The 17,640-nt window shown below is 47.2% G+C and overlaps 1 protein-coding gene across 2 annotated transcripts in view; it reads right to left on the reverse strand.

The window, feature by feature from the left end:
* Positions 1-17,640, reverse strand: part of LOC129842626 (epsin-3-like) — a 71,844-nt gene that overhangs the window by 31,427 nt on the left and 22,777 nt on the right. Inside the window, exons 7-10 of one of the 2 annotated variants that reach the window (XM_055911245.1) lie at positions 8,386-8,507; positions 6,875-6,952; positions 6,033-6,122; positions 2,545-2,631 (exon numbers count right to left, since the gene is read on the reverse strand). In XM_055911245.1, coding sequence (XP_055767220.1) covers positions 2,545-2,631; positions 6,033-6,122; positions 6,875-6,952; positions 8,386-8,507 — 377 coding nt within the window. The remainder of the gene's footprint in view (positions 1-2,544; positions 2,632-6,032; positions 6,123-6,874; positions 6,953-8,385; positions 8,508-17,640) is intronic. The other variant, XM_055911246.1, reaches the window with a different exon arrangement.

A 17,640-nucleotide genomic window follows, 5' to 3' on the forward strand; every position in this document is an offset into this window, starting at 1 on the left:
AGTAGTACGGTGTGGTAACTGTTATATACTGTAGGTTACAGTACGGTGTGGTAACTGTTATATACTGTAGGTTATACAGAGTAGTACGGTGTGTTAACTGTTATATACTGTAGGTTACACAGAGTAGTACGGTGTGGTAACTGTTATATACTGTAGGTTACAGTACGGTGTGGTAACTGTTATATACTGTAGGTTACATAGAGTAGTACGGTGTGGTAACTGTTATATACTGTAGGTTACAGTACGGTGTGGTAACTGTTATATACTGTAGGTTACATAGAGTAGTACGGTGTGGTAACTGTTATATACTGTAGGTTACAGAGTAGTACGGTGTGGTAACTGTTATATACTGTAGGTTATACAGAGTAGTACGGTGTGGTAACTGTTATATACTGTAGGTTATACAGAGTAGTACGGTGTGGTAACTGTTATATACTGTAGGTTACAGTACGGTGTGGTAACTGTTATATACTGTAGGTTACACAGAGTAGTACGGTGTGGTAACTGTTATATACTGTAGGTTACAGAGTAGTACGGTGTGGTAACTGTTATATACTGTAGGTTATACAGAGTAGTACGGTGTGGTAACTGTTATATACTGTAGGTTACAGTACGGTGTGGTAACTGTTATATACTGTAGGTTACATAGAGTAGTACGGTGTGGTAACTGTTATATACTGTAGGTTATACAGAGTAGTACGGTGTGGTAACTGTTATATACTGTAGGTTATACAGAGTAGTACGGTGTGGTAACTGTTATATACTGTAGGTTACAGTACGGTGTGGTAACTGTTATATACTGTAGGTTACACAGAGTAGTACGGTGTGGTAACTGTTATATACTGTAGGTTACAGAGTAGTACGGTGTGGTAACTGTTATATACTGTAGGTTACAGTACGGTGTGGTAACTGTTATATACTGTAGGTTACAGAGTAGTACGGTGTGGTAACTGTTATATACTGTAGGTTATACAGAGTAGTACGATGTGGTAACTGTTATATACTGTAGGTTATATAGAGTAGTACGGTGTGGTAACTGTTATATACTGTAGGTTATACAGAGTAGTATGGTGTGGTAACTGTTATATACTGTAGGTTACACAGAGTAGTACGGTGTGGTAACTGTTATATACTGTAGGTTACAGAGTAGTACGGTGTGGTAACTGTTATATACTGTAGGTTATACAGAGTAGTACGGTGTGGTAACTGTTATATACTGTAGGTTATACAGAGTAGTACGGTGTGGTAACTGTTATATACTGTAGGTTATACAGAGTAGTACGGTGTGGTAACTGTTATATACTGTAGGTTACACAGAGTAGTACGGTGTGGTAACTGTTATATACTGTAGGTTACAGTACGGTGTGGTAACTGTTATATACTGTAGGTTACAGAGTAGTACGGTGTGGTAACTGTTATATACTGTAGGTTACAGTACGGTGTGGTAACTGTTATATACTGTAGATTATACAGAGTAGTACGGTGTGGTAACTGTTATATACTGTAGGTTACAGTACGGTGTGGTAACTGTTATATACTGTAGGTTATATAGAGTAGTACGGTGTGGTAACTGTTATATACTGTAGGTTATACAGAGTAGTACGGTGTGGTAACTGTTATATACTGTAGGTTATATAGAGTAGTACGGTGTGGTAACTGTTATATACTGTAGGTTATACAGAGTAGTACGGTGTGGTAACTGTTATATACTGTAGGTTATATAGAGTAGTACGGTGTGGTAACTGTTATATACTGTAGGTTATATAGAGTAGTACGGTGTGGTAACTGTTATATACTGTAGGTTATATAGAGTAGTACGGTGTGGTAACTGTTATATACTGTAGGTTATAGTACGGTGTGGTAACTGTTATATACTGTAGGTTATAGTACGGTGTGGTAACTGTTATATACTGTAGGTTACATAGAGTAGTACGGTGTGGTAACTGTTATATACTGTAGGTTATACAGAGTAGTACGGTGTGGTAACTGTTATATACTGTAGGTTACAGTACGATGTGGTAACTGTTATATACTGTAGGTTACATAGATTAGTACGGTGTGGTAACTGTTATATACTGTAGGTTATACAGAGTAGTACGGTGTGGTAACTGTTATATACTGTAGGTTATACAGAGTAGTACGGTGTGGTAACTGTTATATACTGTAGGTTACACAGAGTAGTACGGTGTGTTAACTGTTATATACTGTAGGTTACACAGAGTAGTACGGTGTGGTAACTGTTATATACTGTAGGTTACACAGAGTAGTACGGTGTGGTAACTGTTATATACTGTAGGTTACAGAGTAGTACGGTGTGGTAACTGTTATATACTGTAGGTTACACAGAGTAGTACGGTGTGGTAACTGTTATATACTGTAGGTTATACAGAGTAGTACGGTGTGGTAACTGTTATATACTGTAGGTTACACAGTAGTATGGTGTGGTAACTGTTATATACTGTAGGTTACATAGAGTAGTACGGTGTGGTAACTGTTATATACTGTAGGTTATACAGAGTAGTACGGTGTGGTAACTGTTCCTACCCCAATTCCACCAGACGCCGCCTCTCGTTTACTCTCCTCCAGAGCTTTTTGGAGCAACGACTCGTCTCCTTGGCGACTCCGCTGCTCCTGGCAACACACACAGACACATGGACGCTGTTAGGCATGACATGGCTCGGAGACATGCTCACTGATTCTAACACACACACATTTGCTGTCTACCAAATGGCCCCCTATTTCCATATACAGTGCATTATGGGACCAGGACCCAGAGGGCACTATATAGGGAACAAATGTAGTGCTTTGACTCTGGTCTAAAGTAGTGCACTATATAGGGAATAGGGCTATGGTCTAAAGTAGTGCACTATATAGGGAATAGGGCTATGGTCTAATGTAGTGCACTATGTAGGGAATAGGCCTCTGGTCTAAAGTAGTGCACACTAGACCACAACAACACAGACCACTAGACCACAGCAACACAGACCACAACAACACAGACTACTAGACCACAACAACACAGACTACTAGACCACAACAACACAGACTACTAGACCACAACAACACAGACCACTAGACCACAACAACACAGACCACAACAACACAGACTACTAGACCACAACAACACAGACCACAACAACACAGACCACTAGACCACAACAACACAGGCCACTAGACCACAACAACACAGACCACTAGACCACAACAACACAGACCACTAGACCACAACAACACAGACTACTAGACCACAACAACACAGACTACTAGACCACAACAACACAGACCACTAGACCACAACAACACAGGCCACTAGACCACAACAACACAGGCCACAACAACACAGACCACTAGACCACAACAACACAGACTACTAGACCAGAACAACACAGGCCACTAGACCACAACAACACAGACTACTAGACCACAACTACACAGGCCACTAGACCCCAACAACACAGACTACTAGACCCCAACAACACAGACCACTAGACCACAACAACACAGACTACTAGACCACAACAACACAGACCACTAGACCCCAACAACACAGACTACTAGACCCCAACAACACAGACCACTAGACCACAACAACACAGACCACTAGACCACAACAACACAGACCACTAAACACAACACATGCACAGGTCACACAACAACAACACATGTCTAGAAGCTGGACAAGACAAGAAAGAGAGACAGACAGTGACAGAGAGTCTACTCCGATCAGAGAAGAGAGGAGAGCACCAGTCACTCAGTGAGTAACTGCTTCCATTGTGCCACCCTGGCAGAGAGAGGGGGTAGAGAGAGAGAGACAGAGAGGGGGGGTAGAGAGAGAGAGAGGGGGGGTAGAGAGAGAGAGACAGACAGAGAAAGAGAAAGAGAGGGGGGTAGAGAGAGAGAGACAGAGAGAGGGGGTAGAGAGAGAGAGAGACAGAGAGAGGGGGGTAGAGAGAGAGACAGAGACAAAGAGAGGGGGGTAGAGAGAGAGAGAGAGATAGAGGGTAGAGATAGAGAGGGGGGGTAGAGAGAGAGATAGAGAGGGGGGTAGAGAGAGAGAGGGGGGGTAGAGAGAGAGAGAGTGGGTAGAGAGAGGGGGGGTTAGAGAGAGGGGGGGTAGAGAGAGAACAACAAAGAAGCAGTAAAACCCAGTGGAGCTACAGAAGCAGAGTGAGTTCCCAGTCTAGAGGAACAGAGTGGGTTCCCAGTCTAGAGGAACAGAGTGGGTTCCCAGTCTAGAGGAACAGAGTGAGTTCCCAGTCTAGAGGAACAGAGTGGGTTCCCAGTCTAGAGAAACAGAGTGGGTTCCCAGTCTAGAGGAACAGAGTGAGTTCCCAGTCTAGAGGAAGAGAGTGGGTTCCCAGTCTAGAGGAACAGAGTGAGTTCCCAGTCGAGAGGAACAGGGTGAGTTCCCAGTCTAGAGAAACAGAGTGGGTTCCCAGTCTAGAGAAGCAGAGTGGGTTCCCAGTCTAGAGAAGCAGAGTGAGTTCCCAGTCTAGAGACGCAGAGTGAGTTCCAAGTCTAGAGGAACAGAGTGAGTTCCACGTCTAGAGGAACAGAGTGAGTTCCAAGTCTAGAGGAGCAGAGTGAGTTCCAAGTCTAGAGAAACAGAGTGGGTTCCCAGTCTAGAGAAGCAGAGTGGGTTCCCAGTCTAGAGAAGCAGAGTGAGTTCCCAGTCTAGAGAAACAGAGTGAGTTCCCAGTCTAGAGAAACAGAGTGGGTTCCCAGTCTAGAGAACCAGAGTGAGTTCCAAGTCTAGAGGAACAGAGTGAGTTCCCAGTCAAGAGAAACAGAGTGAGTTCCCAGTCAATAGAAACAGAGTGAGTTCCCAGTCAAGAGAAACAGAGTGAGTTCCAGGTCTAGAGGAACAGAGTGAGTTCCCAGTCTAGTGAGTTCCCAGTCTAGAGAAACATAGTGAGTTCCCAGTCTAGAGATACAGAGTGAGTTCCCAGTCTAGAGATACAGAGTGAGTTCCCAGTCAAGAGAAACAGAGTGAGTTCCGAGTCTAGAGGAACAGAGTGAGTTCCAAGTCTAGTGAGTTCCCAGTCTAGAGAAGCAGAGTGAGTTCCCAGTCTAGTGAGTTCCCAGTCTAGAGAAGCAGAGTGAGTTCCCAGTCTAGTGAGTTCCCAGTCTAGAGAAGCAGAGTGAGTTCCCAGTCTAGTGAGTTCCCAGTCTAGAGAAACAGAGTGAGTTCCCAGTCTAGAGAAGCAGAGTGAGTTCCCAGTCTAGAGAAGCAGAGTGAGTTCCCAGTCTAGAGAAGCAGAGTGAGTTCCAAGTCTAGAGAAACAGAGTGAGTTCCCAGTCTAGTGAGTTCCCAGTCTAGAGAAAGAGTGAGTTCCCAGTCAAGAGAAGCAGAGTGAGTTCCCAGTCTAGAGAAGCAGAGTGAGTTCCCAGTCTAGAGAAGCAGAGTGAGTTCCCAGTCTAGAGAAGCAGAGTGAGTTCCCAGTCTAGAGAAACAGAGTGAGTTCCCAGTCTAGAGAAGCAGAGTGAGTTCCCAGTCTAGAGAAGCAGAGTGAGTTCCCAGTCTAGAGAAGCAGAGTGAGTTCCCAGTCTAGTGAGTTCCCAGTCTAGAGGAGAAGAGTGAGTTCCCAGTCTAGTGAGTTCCCAGTCTAGAGAAACAGAGTGAGTTCCCAGTCTAGTGAGTTCCCAGTCTAGAGAAGCAGAGTGAGTTCCCAGTCTAGAGAGTAAAACACGGTGATGAGCAGCCAGACAGACAGAAGGAAAGGAAGCCAGAGAGGTGTTGAGTAGAGCTGAAGGACACGAAGAGTTAAAGACACAGGGGGTTCAGGGGGAGAGAACATGCTCCCCACCTTCACCTCTCAGTGGGCCAAACCTAGTCCCTATGTAGTGCACTACTTTGGGCCCGAGACCTATGTGGCTAGTCTGGTCAAGCAGTCTGACCTCTGCACTCATGTTTCTGTCTCACTCCGCCATAATGTGAGCTGGTGAGATCAGGCTGGTTCCACCAGGCCACTATAGCGCAGTGCACTACATAGTGACTAGGATGCCATCTGGGATAGGGCCAGGGGCACTACCTGCTGGTGCTCCTCTTTGCTCAGGCTCAGGGCGATCTGGAGCTGTCTCTCTTCATCCATATCCAAGGCAACCGGAGGAGGCGAGGCCGGCTATAAGGGAGCCAATCGGCGGAGTGGAGGAGAGGAAAAACAAATCAATCGTTGGTGGATAAATAAAAACACTTCCTAACCTGCCTTGATATTCACATTGGTGCAGTTCCAGGTTGTCTTTCTTACAGACGCACTGCGAATCTCAGAAGAACACTGTATCACATGTGGTTGCTGAGATGTGCAAAATAGATGACCTGGAACGCCACCATTGTTGATACACTGCATGGAAGGCAAGCCCTCTTTGACCCTCCCCGAGACAGGGATTGGCGTGTACACCAGAAGAGGTCAGAGGGCGGGATCTCATACCATTGGTCTACAGAGAGAGGGAGATGGTGCTATTGGTTAGTGGAAACAAAAGGATGCAGCCTTATCCCATCTGTGACGAGAGAAAAGGGGCAGCACAGCAAGCTGTTTGGCTGTTCAGGAACCAGGGTCAAAGTTCATTTGACCCACAGGTCTAAGAGAGTGAGCAAGAGAGAGAGAGAGAGAGCTTGCAGCAGCAACAGGAGGTAGAATGGTTTGGTTAGGGTTAGGTTTAGCATTGCAAAATTCTCGTAACTTTCCTGAAATTCCCTAATTTCCCAGAAATCCCAGTTGAAGGATTCCCAGAATGAGGAGGGAATATAGAGGGAGAGAGATCTCCAACCGGGATTTATGGGAAACCTGGGGATTTTGGGAATGTTTCTGGATTTTTACAACCCTAGTTAGGGTTGAGGATGCAGGGGGCCAGAGGAGCTACATCTCAGCAGTACCTTCTGAGCTTCCTCCTTGCTGAGGCTCAGGGCGATCTGGAGCTGGGTCTGGTCATCAATGTCCACCGGGGGAGCAGGCTGGAGTGTTAAAGGGGGTCGTGTTATTAGCAGGGCTAACTGCACTCAAAACACTTCTGGTTTTCATTTGTTTCTAGTCAGGGATCAGGGACACCAGGTGAGTGGACTCTGACCAATAAATGACATTGATAAATTAACGGGTAGAAAAGAAAACCTGAAATCATTTGTCTCTCGACGGCCAGTAGTTGAATAAGCTCTGTGTTAGGAGTTGGACTAACAACTGGAAATTGAAAGTCTGTAAAAGTTTACCAATATTCAGCTTATAAAGTTTGTCAATTATGAGTTTTTGTGTGTTTTACAAAAGGACCTAAGAGATTGGGTGTTTTATAAAAGGAGCTAAGAGATTGGGTGTTTTGCAAAAGGAGCTAAGAGATTGGGTGTTTTACAAAAGGACCTAAGAGATTGTGTGTTTTACAAAAGGAGCTAAGACTTTGTGTGTTTTACAAAAGGAGCTAAGAGATTGGGTATTTTACTAAATTCCCAATCTGGCCCTCAAACCATCATGGTCACCTAATAATCCCCAGTTTACAATTGGCTCATTCATCCCCCTCCTCTCCCCTGTAACTATTCCCCAGGTCGTTGCTGCAAATGAGAACGTGTTCTCAGTCAACTTACCTGGTAAAATAACGGTAAAATAAAAAAATAAAAAACAAAAGGACCTAAGAGATTGGGTGTTTTACAAAAGGACCTAAGAGATTGGGTGTTTTATAAAAGGACCTAAGAGATTGGGTATTTTACAAAAGGAGCTAAGAGATTGTGTGTTTTATAAAAGGAGCTAAGAGATTGGGTGTTTTATAAAAGGAGCTAAGACTTTGTGTGTTTTATAAAAGGAGCTAAGACTTTGGGTGTTTTATAAAAGGAGCTAAGAGATTGTGTGTTTTTTAGTCGCAGGCCTCGGTGCAGTGTGCACCATCTAACAACACAGAGGCACAGAGGGCATTCAGTGCCATCAATACCAGGCTAGCTAACACTGGATCAATACCAGGCTAGCTAACAGTGCCATCAATACCAGGCTAGCTAACAGTGGATCAATAGCTCCACCCTGTCCAGTCCAGTCACTCATTCACTCAGCACAGCTGCCGGCGGATCACTCTGCAGCATCGCACTCTGTAATTGGCCAGATCGGCGGCCAACTCTGAGTATCAGTGTCTTTGATTGGCCAGGTGTTATAGATCGCATCACAAGGAGAGAGGGGTGATATTGGTTTCTATAAAAGGCTCCGCGAAATGGATGACACTTAGAGGACAGAGAGAGAGACAGAGAGAGAGGGGGGGGGGGGGGGGGGGGAGATTTGAGCTCTGCAGGGGAGTGTGTATGAGTGGGAGGCAGCCACGTTCATAACATTCTCACACTGCATGTAGTCAGAGTGTGTCAGTGCCTCTTGTTCAGTGTGTGTGGTGTGTGTGTGTGTACTGTTTGAGCGTGTGTGTTACCTTTTCACTCTCCTCTCGGCTCATGGCCAGAGCCAGCTGCAGTTGTAGCTCCTCCTCCCCGCTGGTCTGCGGGCGGGCCTGCTCCATATCTGATGCGGCACGGCGAGGAGAGGAAGAGGCGGCTGGGAGGAGGAAGAGGAGAGAGAGAGGGAGGGAGAGAGATTGAGAGGGAGGGAGGAGGGAGAAAAAGAGGAGAGAAAGAGGGGCAGGTGGCAGAGGAGAGAGAGAGTGTGATTTTTAAGAGCAGAGTTTTAGTAGAGAGAGCTGGGTTTGCATGTTAAGTCTGCTGTCCAACCACTGTGTGTTGTGTTATTCCAGCAGGCCTGTGTTGGCATGGCATGCTCTGCCTTGGTCTGCAAGTCTGCACCCCAAATGGCCCCCTATTCTCTATTTAGTGCACTACTTTTGGACCCTGGTCCTAAGTAGTGCACTATATAGGGAATAGGGGGCCATTAGGGACGGATCCTAACTGCTGCTCTCTGCCTCCTGCACTAGAAACAATGGTGGCTTTTGTGGAGTAGGTAAAGGAGAGGGGTAGAGGAGGTATTTTAAAAATTGTATTTTATTTTACCTTTAACTTGGCAAGTCAGTTAAGAACAAATTCTTATTTTCAATGACGGCCTAGGAACAGTGGGTTAACTGCCTTGTTCAGGGGCAGAACGACAGATTTTTACCTTGTCAGCTCAGGGATTTCGTTTACTAGTCCAACGCTCTAACCACTAGGCTAGCTTCCCCCCCCAAGTAGAGGGGGTAGAGGAGGCAGAGGGGGTAGAGGGGTAAAGGAGGTAGATGAGTAGAGAGGGTCGTGGAGGTAGAGGAGGTAGCAGGGGTAGAGGAGAAGATGGGTTGTGAGGGTAGATGGGTCGTGGAGGTAGATAAGTAGAGGAGGTAGCAGGGGCAGAGGAGTAGATGGGTTGTGAGGGTAGATGGGTAGTGGAGGTAGATAAAGTAGAGGGGATTGATGGGTAGTGGAGTAGAGGAGGTAGCAGGGGCAGAGGAGTAGATGGGTTGTGAGGGTAGATGGGTAGTGGAGGTAGATAAAGTAGAGGGGATTGATGGGTAGGGGGGTAGAGGAGGTAGCAGGGGTAGAGGAGTAGATGGGTTGTGAGGGTAGATGGGTAGAGGAGGTAGATAAGTAGAGGAGGTAGCAGGGGCAGAGGAGTAGATGGGTTGTGAGGGTAGATGGGTCGTGGAGGTAGATAAGTAGAGGAGGTAGCAGGGGCAGAAGAGTAGATGGGTTGTGAGGGTAGATGGGTAGTGGAGGTAGATAAAGTAGAGGGGATTGATGGGTAGGGGGGTAGAGGAGGTAGCAGGGGTAGAGGAGTAGATGGGTTGTGAGGGTAGATGGGTCGTGGAGGTAGATAAGTAGAGGAGGTAGCAGGGGCAGAGGAGTAGATGGGTTGTGAGGGTAGATGGGTAGTGGAGGTAGATAAAGTAGAGGGGATTGATGGGTAGGGGGGTAGAGGAGGTAGCAGGGGTAGAGGAGTAGATGGGTTGTGAAGGTAGAGGGGTAGTGGGGGTCATGGCTGTAAGTGGGGGAGTCATGACAGAATGGGCAGTGGGGGTCATGGCTGTAAGGAGAGGGGGGGTCATGGCTGTAAGGGGGAGGGGTCATGGCTGTAAGGGGGAGGTCATGGCTGTAAGGGGGTGGGGTCATGGCTGTAAGGGGGAGGTCATGGCTGTAAGGGGGAGGTCATGGCTGTAAGGGGGAGGTCATGGCTGTAAGGGGGGGGGTCATGGCTGTAAGGGGGAGGTCATGGCTGTAAGGGGGAGGTCATGGCTGTAAGGGGGAGGTCATGGCTGTAAGGGGGTGGGGTCATGGCTGTAAGGCAAGGGGAGGTCATGGCTGTAAGGCAAGGGGAGGTCATGGCTGTAAGGGGGTGGGGTCATGGCTGTAAGTGGGGGAGTCATGACAGAATGGGAAGTGGGGGGTCATGGCTGTAAGGCAAGGGGAGGTCATGGCTATAAGGGGGTGGGGTCATGGCTGTAAGGGGGTGGGGTCATGGCTATAAGGGGGTGGGGTCATGGCTATAAGGGGGTGGGGTCATGGCTGTAAGGGGGTGGGGTCATGGCTATAAGGGGGTGGGGTCATGGCTGTAAGGGGGTGGGGTCATGGCTGTAAGGGGGTGGGGTCATGGCTGTAAGGGGGTGGGGTCATGGCTGTAAGGGGGTGGGGTCATGGCTGTAAGGAGGTGGGGTCATGGCTATAAGGGGGAGGTCATGGTTGTAAGGGGGTGGTCATGGCTGTAAGGGGGAGGGGTCATGGCTATAAGGGGGAGGTCATGGCTGTAAGGGGGAGGTCATGGCTGTAAGGGGGTGGGGTCATGGCTGTAAGGCAAGGGGAGGTCATGGCTGTAAGGGGGTGGGGTCATGGCTGTAAGGGGGTGGGGTCATGGCTGTAAGGGGGTGGGGTCATGGCTGTAAGTGGGGGAGTCATGACAGAATGGGCAGTGGGGGGTCATGGCTGTAAGGCAAGGGGAGGTCATGGTTGTAAGGGGGAGGTCATGGCTATAAGGGGGTGGGGTCATGGCTATAAGGGGGTGGGGTCATGGCTGTAAGGGGGTGGGGTCATGGCTGTAAGGGGGTGGGGTCATGGCTGTAAGGGGGAGGGGTCATGGCTGTAAGGGGGAGGGGTCATGGCTGTAAGGGGGTGGGGTCATGGCTATAAGGGGGAGGTCATGGTTGTAAGGGGGTGGTCATGGCTGTAAGGGGGAGGGGTCATGGCTATAAGGGGGTGGGGTCATGGCTAATAGGGGGAGGTCATGGCTGTAAGGGGGTGGGGTCATGGCTGTAAGGGGGTGGGGTCATGGCTATAAGGGGGTGGGGTCATGGCTATAAGGGGGTGGGGTCATGGCTGTAAGGGGGTGGGGTCATGGCTGTAAGGCAAGGGGAGGTCATGGCTATAAGGGGGTGGGGTCATGGCTATAAGGGGGTGGGGTCATGGCTGTAAGGGGGTGGGGTCATGGCTGTAAGGGGATGGGGTCATGGCTGTAAGGGGATGGGGTCATGGCTGTAAGGGGGTGGGGTCATGGCTGTAAGGAGAGGGGGGGTCATGGCTGTAAGGGGGAGGGGTCATGGCTGTAAGGGGGAGGTCATGGCTGTAAGGGGGAGGTCATGGCTGTAAGGGGGTGGGGTCATGGCTGTAAGGGGGAGGTCATGGCTGTAAGGGGGAGGTCATGGCTGTAAGGGGGGGGGTCATGGCTGTAAGGGGGAGGTCATGGCTGTAAGGGGGAGGTCATGGCTGTAAGGGGGGGTCATGGCTGTAAGGGGGTGGGGTCATGGCTGTAAGGCAAGGGGAGGTCATGGCTGTAATGGGGTGGGGTCATGGCTGTAAGTGGGGGAGTCATGACAGAATGGGCAGTGGGGGGTCATGGCTGTAAGGCAAGGGGAGGTCATGGCTATAAGGGGGTGGGGTCATGGCTGTAAGGGGGTGGGGTCATGGCTATAAGGGGGTGGGGTTATGGCTATAAGGGGGTGGGGTCATGGCTGTAAGGGGGTGGGGTCATGGCTGTAAGGGGGTGGGGTCATGGCTGTAAGGGGGTGGGGTCATGGCTGTAAGGGGGTGGGGTCATGGCTGTAAGGGGGTGGGGTCATGGCTATAAGGGGGAGGTCATGGTTGTAAGGGGGTGGTCATGGCTGTAAGGGGGAGGGGTCATGGCTATAAGGGGGAGGTCATGGCTGTAAGGGGGAGGTCATGGCTGTAAGGGGGTGGGGTCATGGCTGTAAGGCAAGGGGAGGTCATGGCTGTAAGGGGGTGGGGTCATGGCTGTAAGGGGGTGGGGTCATGGCTGTAAGGGGGTGGGGTCATGGCTGTAAGTGGGGGAGTCATGACAGAATGGGCAGTGGGGGGTCCTGGCTGTAAGGCAAGGGGAGGTCATGGTTGTAAGGGGGAGGTCATGGCTATAAGGGGGTGGGGTCATGGCTATAAGGGGGTGGGGTCATGGCTGTAAGGGGGTGGGGTCATGGCTGTAAGGGGGTGGGGTCATGGCTGTAAGGGGGAGGGGTCATGGCTGTAAGGGGGAGGGGTCATGGCTATAAGGGGGTGGGGTCATGGCTGTAAGGGGGTGGGGTCATGGCTATAAGGGGGAGGTCATGGTTGTAAGGGGGTGGTCATGGCTGTAAGGGGGAGGGGTCATGGCTATAAGGGGGAGGTCATGGCTATAAGGGGGAGGTCATGGCTGTAAGGGGGTGGGGTCATGGCTGTAAGGGGGTGGGGTCATGGCTATAAGGGGGTGGGGTCATGGCTGTAAGGGGGTGGGGTCATGGCTGTAAGGGGGTGGGGTCATGGCTGTAAGGCAAGGGGAGGTCATGGCTATAAGGGGGTGGGGTCATGGCTATAAGGGGGTGGGGTCATGGCTGTAAGGGGGTGGGGTCATTGCTGTAAGGGGGTGGGGTCATGGCTGTAAGGGGATGGGGTCATGGCTGTAAGGGGGTGGGGTCATGGCTGTAAGGGGGTGGGGTCATGGCTGTAAGTGGGGGAGTCATGACAGAATGGGCAGTGGGGGGTCATGGCTGTAAGGCAAGGGGAGGTCATGGCTGTAAGGGGGAGGTCATGGCTGGAAGGGGGAGGTCATGGCTGTAAGGGGGAGGTCATGGTTGTAAGGGGGAGGTCATGGCTGTAAGGGGGCGGGGTCATGGCTGTAAGGGGGAGGTCATGGCTGTAAGGGGGTGTGGTCATGGCTGTAAGGGGGTGGGGTCATGGCTGTAAGGGGGTGGGGTCATGGCTGTAAGTGGGGGAGTCATGACAGAATGGGCAGTGGGGGGTCATGGCTGTAAGGCAAGGGGAGGTCATGGTTGTAAGGGAGGGGGCTGTGGAGGGGCAGTACTGTATATACGTCCCAAATGGCACCCTATTCCCGATGTAGTGCACTACTTTTCACCCGAGTGAATATATTGCCTTTTATATTGCCCATATAAAAGGCAATATAGTGTGATTTGGGACGAGGCCATTGGCACGGTCCAGTCTATCTCTGCTGAACCCCAATCACTTCCAGTACGCCGCCTCTCAATGTGGCCTGCCTGGGCTGGACTGTAGTCTGGCTGGGCCCTGGGTTCAAATACTATTCCATATCTTATCAAATAGTGAGAGCGTTTGCTTTAGCCTGCCTGCAGTGCCAGGTGGGCGAGGTCTCTTCAATGGGTTCCATTACGCCAGACAAGCTCAATCAAACCACAGACAAAGTATTTTGAAATCATTTCAAATTGTATTTGAACCCAGGTCTGTCTGGGACGGGACAGGGAGCTACTGCCACAGTGCCAGGCCAACCCTCTGACCCCCACTCAACCACCCAGCCCCAGCCCATCCATCAGGTCCATCTAAACCCGCAACGACAGACAGGACAGACAGACTCAAAGATCATCAATCCAGGACACATAGTATGTCCTCCACCAAACTGTCCTTCTGTAACAGTGTTGAAATGGGGCAGAAATCTGGCCGGAGTGACTTTCCCAGACAAGGCCTACAGTATATTATGGAATATGTCAATATGGATGTAGTCTGAATCATTTCACAGTAATTATCTCCAAAGTATGTAGTAATATAAAAAGTATGTAGCAATATAAAAAGTATGTAGTAGTATAAAAAGTATGTAGTAATATAAAAAGTATGTAGTAGTATAAAAAGTATGTAGTAATATAAAAAGTATGTAGTAATATAAAAAGTATGTAGTAGTATAAAAAGTATGTAGTAGTATAAAAAGTATGTAGTAATATAAAAAGTATGTAGTAATATAAAAAGTATGTAGTAGTATAAAAAGTATGTAGTAGTATAAAAAGTATGTAGTAGTATAAAAAGTATGTAGTAATATAAAAAGTATGTAGTAATATAAAAAGTATGTAGTAATATAAAAAGTATGTAGTAGTATAAAAAGTATGTAGTAGTATAAAAAGTATGTAGTAGTATAAAAAGTATGTAGTAGTATAAAAAGTATGTAGTAATATAAAAAGTATGTAGTAGTATAAAAAGTATGTAGTAATATAAAAAGTATGTAGTAATATAAAAAGTATGTAGTAATATAAAAAGTATGTAGTAGTATAAAAAGTATGTAGTAGTATAAAAAGTATGTAGTAGTATAAAAAGTATGTAGTAATATAAAAAGTATGTAGTAATATAAAAAGTATGTAGTAATATAAAAAGTATGTAGTAGTATAAAAATAAGAATCATATTATTGTAGCTGGAAATTGCAGATTTTTTGGAACACTCCTGTGTTCCAATGGCACGTTGTGTTAGCTAATCCAAGTTTAGCATTTTAAAGGGCTAATTGATCATTAGAAAACCCTTTTGCAATTATGTTAGCACTGCTGAAAACTATTGTTCTGATTAAAGAAGCAATAAAACTGGCCTTCTTTAGACTAGTTGAATATCTGGAGCATCAGCATTTGTGGGTTTGATTACAGGCTCAAAATGGCCAGAAACAGTCTATTCTTGTTCTGAGAATAGAAGGCTATTCCATGCAAGAAATTGCCAAGAAACTGAAGATCTCGTACAACGCTGTGTACTACCCCCTTCACAGAACAGCGCAAACTGTCTCTAACCAGAATAGAAAGAGGAGTGGGAGGCCCCGGTGCACAACTGAGAAAGAGGACAAGTACATTAGAATTTCTAGTTTGAGAAACAGACGCCTCACAAGTCCTCAAATGGCAGCTTCATTAAATAGTACCCGCAAAACATTAGTCTCAAAGTCAACAGTGAAGAGGCGACTCCGGGATGCCCAGAGTTCCTCTGTACAGTGTCTGTGTTCTTTTGCCCATCTTAATCTTTAATTTTTATTGGCCAGTCTTGCAACTCTGCCTAGAAGGCCAGCATCCCGGAGTCACCTCTTCACTGTTGACGTTGAGACTGGTGTTTTGCAAAAACAAGGACATTTCTAAGTGACCCCAAACCTTTGAACGGTAGTGTACATATATCTTTTTTAAATACATTTTTTTCAGAATGTAAAAAAAAGTTTTCAGTCTAAACTTAAATGACTAAAACCACATATAAAGTATGTAGAAAAGATAATGGACCTATATACTTTTAAATAACAATCACCAAAATATTAAAAGTAGAAAGTCAGGGAGAATACTTCATTGGATTATTATTATGCATTCAGGAGTATTTTTGTCATGGCATGGGGCCCCCATTGATTTTGTTATAATGTTAGAGTCACTCAGATCGCATAAGCCATTGCGGACTTTGTAGATTTGAATGAAATTAACTTTAAAACTGCACATTTTGTCATTGCGGTCAACAGGAGGATCTCTAAAATGTCCAGTCGACAACTGCACCAGTGGCCACGCCCCCACCACGCCCATCGCCTAAGCCACATTTTAACCCAGAAAAAAACTCTGGTGTGTGTGTCTGTGGGAAAATCAAACATGCCACAGACACCAGAAGTATAACATTAACACAGTGTGACTGTCTGAAACCATGCTCACGCTACTTAGCTTCCCACACACAACCTTTACACAGCTGGTGCACAGACCACACTCAGCTGGTGCAGAGGCTGCACACAGCTGGTGTACAGACCACACACATGATAATACACAGGCTACTGGCTTTGGTCTCTGCACCATCCTTCTGTACTATCCGGCAACTCCACCACATCCTACTGTATCATAATACTACTGTACTATCTAACAACTCCACCACATCCTACTGTATCATAATACTACTGTACTATCTAACAACTCCACCACATCCTACTGTATCATAATACTACTGTACTAACAACTCCACCGCATCCTACTGTACTATCTAACAACTCCACCACATCCTACTGTATCATAATACTACTGTACTATCTAACAACTCCACCACATCCTACTGTACTATCTAACAACTCCACCACATCCTACTGTATCATAATACTACTGTACAACTCCACCACATCCTACTGTACTATCTAACAACTCCACCACATCCTACTGTATCATAATACTACTGTACTAACAACTCCACCACATCCTACTGTACTATCTAACAACTCCACCACATCCTACTGTATCATAATACTACTGTACTATCTAACAACTCCACCACATCCTACTGTATCATAATACTACTGTACAACTCCACCACATCCTACTGTACAATCTAACAACTCCACCACATCCTACTGTACTATCTAACAACTCCACCACATCCTACTGTATCATAATACTACTGTACTATCTAACAACTCCACCACATCCTACTGTATCATAATACTACTGTACAACTCCACCACATCCTACTGTACTATCTAACAACTCCACCACATCCTACTGTACTATCTAACAACTCCACCACATCCTACTGTATCATAATACTACCCAGTCCCAGCTAGCTAAACGTGACTACCACAGCCATGTATAATACATGATGCCCAGTCCCAGCTAGCTAAACGTGACTACCACAGTACAGCCATGTATAATACATGATGCCCAGTCCCAGCTAGCTAAACGTGACTACCACAGTCATGTATAATACATGATGCCCAGTCCCAGTTAACTAAACGTGACTACCACAGCCATGTATAATACATGATGCCCAGTCCCAGCTAGCTAAACGTGACTACCACAGCCATGTATAATACATGATGCCCAGTCCCAGCTAGCTAAACGTGACTACCACAGCCATGTATAATACATGATGCCCAGTCCCAGTTAACTAAACGTGACTACCACAGCCATGTATAATACATGATGCCCAGTCCCAGCCAACTAAACGTGACTACCACAGCCATGTATAATACATGATGCCCAGTCCCAGCTAGCTAAACGTGGCTACCACAGCCATGTATAATACATGATGCCCAGTCCCAGCTAGCTAAACATGACTACCACAGTACAGCCATGTATAATACATGATGCCCAGTCCCAGCTAGCTAAACATGACTACCACAGTACAGACATGTATAATACATGATGCCCAGTCCCAGCTAGCTAAACGTGACTACCACAGACATGTATAATACATGATGCCCAGTCCCAGCTAGCTAAACGTGAATACCACAGTACAGCCATGTATAATACATGATGCCCAGTCCCAGCTAGCTAAACATGACTACCACAGTACAGCCATGTATAATACATGATGCCCAGTCCCAGCTAGCTAAACGTGACTACCACAGTACAGCCATGTATAATACATGATGCCCAGTCCCAGCTAGCTAAACGTGACTACCACAGTACAGCCATGTATAATACATGATGCCCAGTCCCAGCTAGCTAAACGTGACTACCACAGCCATGTATAATACATGATGCTCAGTCCCAGCTAGCTAAACGTGGCT

The sequence above is a fragment of the Salvelinus fontinalis genome, unplaced genomic scaffold, assembly GCF_029448725.1.
Source record: "Salvelinus fontinalis isolate EN_2023a unplaced genomic scaffold, ASM2944872v1 scaffold_0057, whole genome shotgun sequence".
Classification (NCBI taxonomy): domain Eukaryota; kingdom Metazoa; phylum Chordata; class Actinopteri; order Salmoniformes; family Salmonidae; genus Salvelinus; species Salvelinus fontinalis.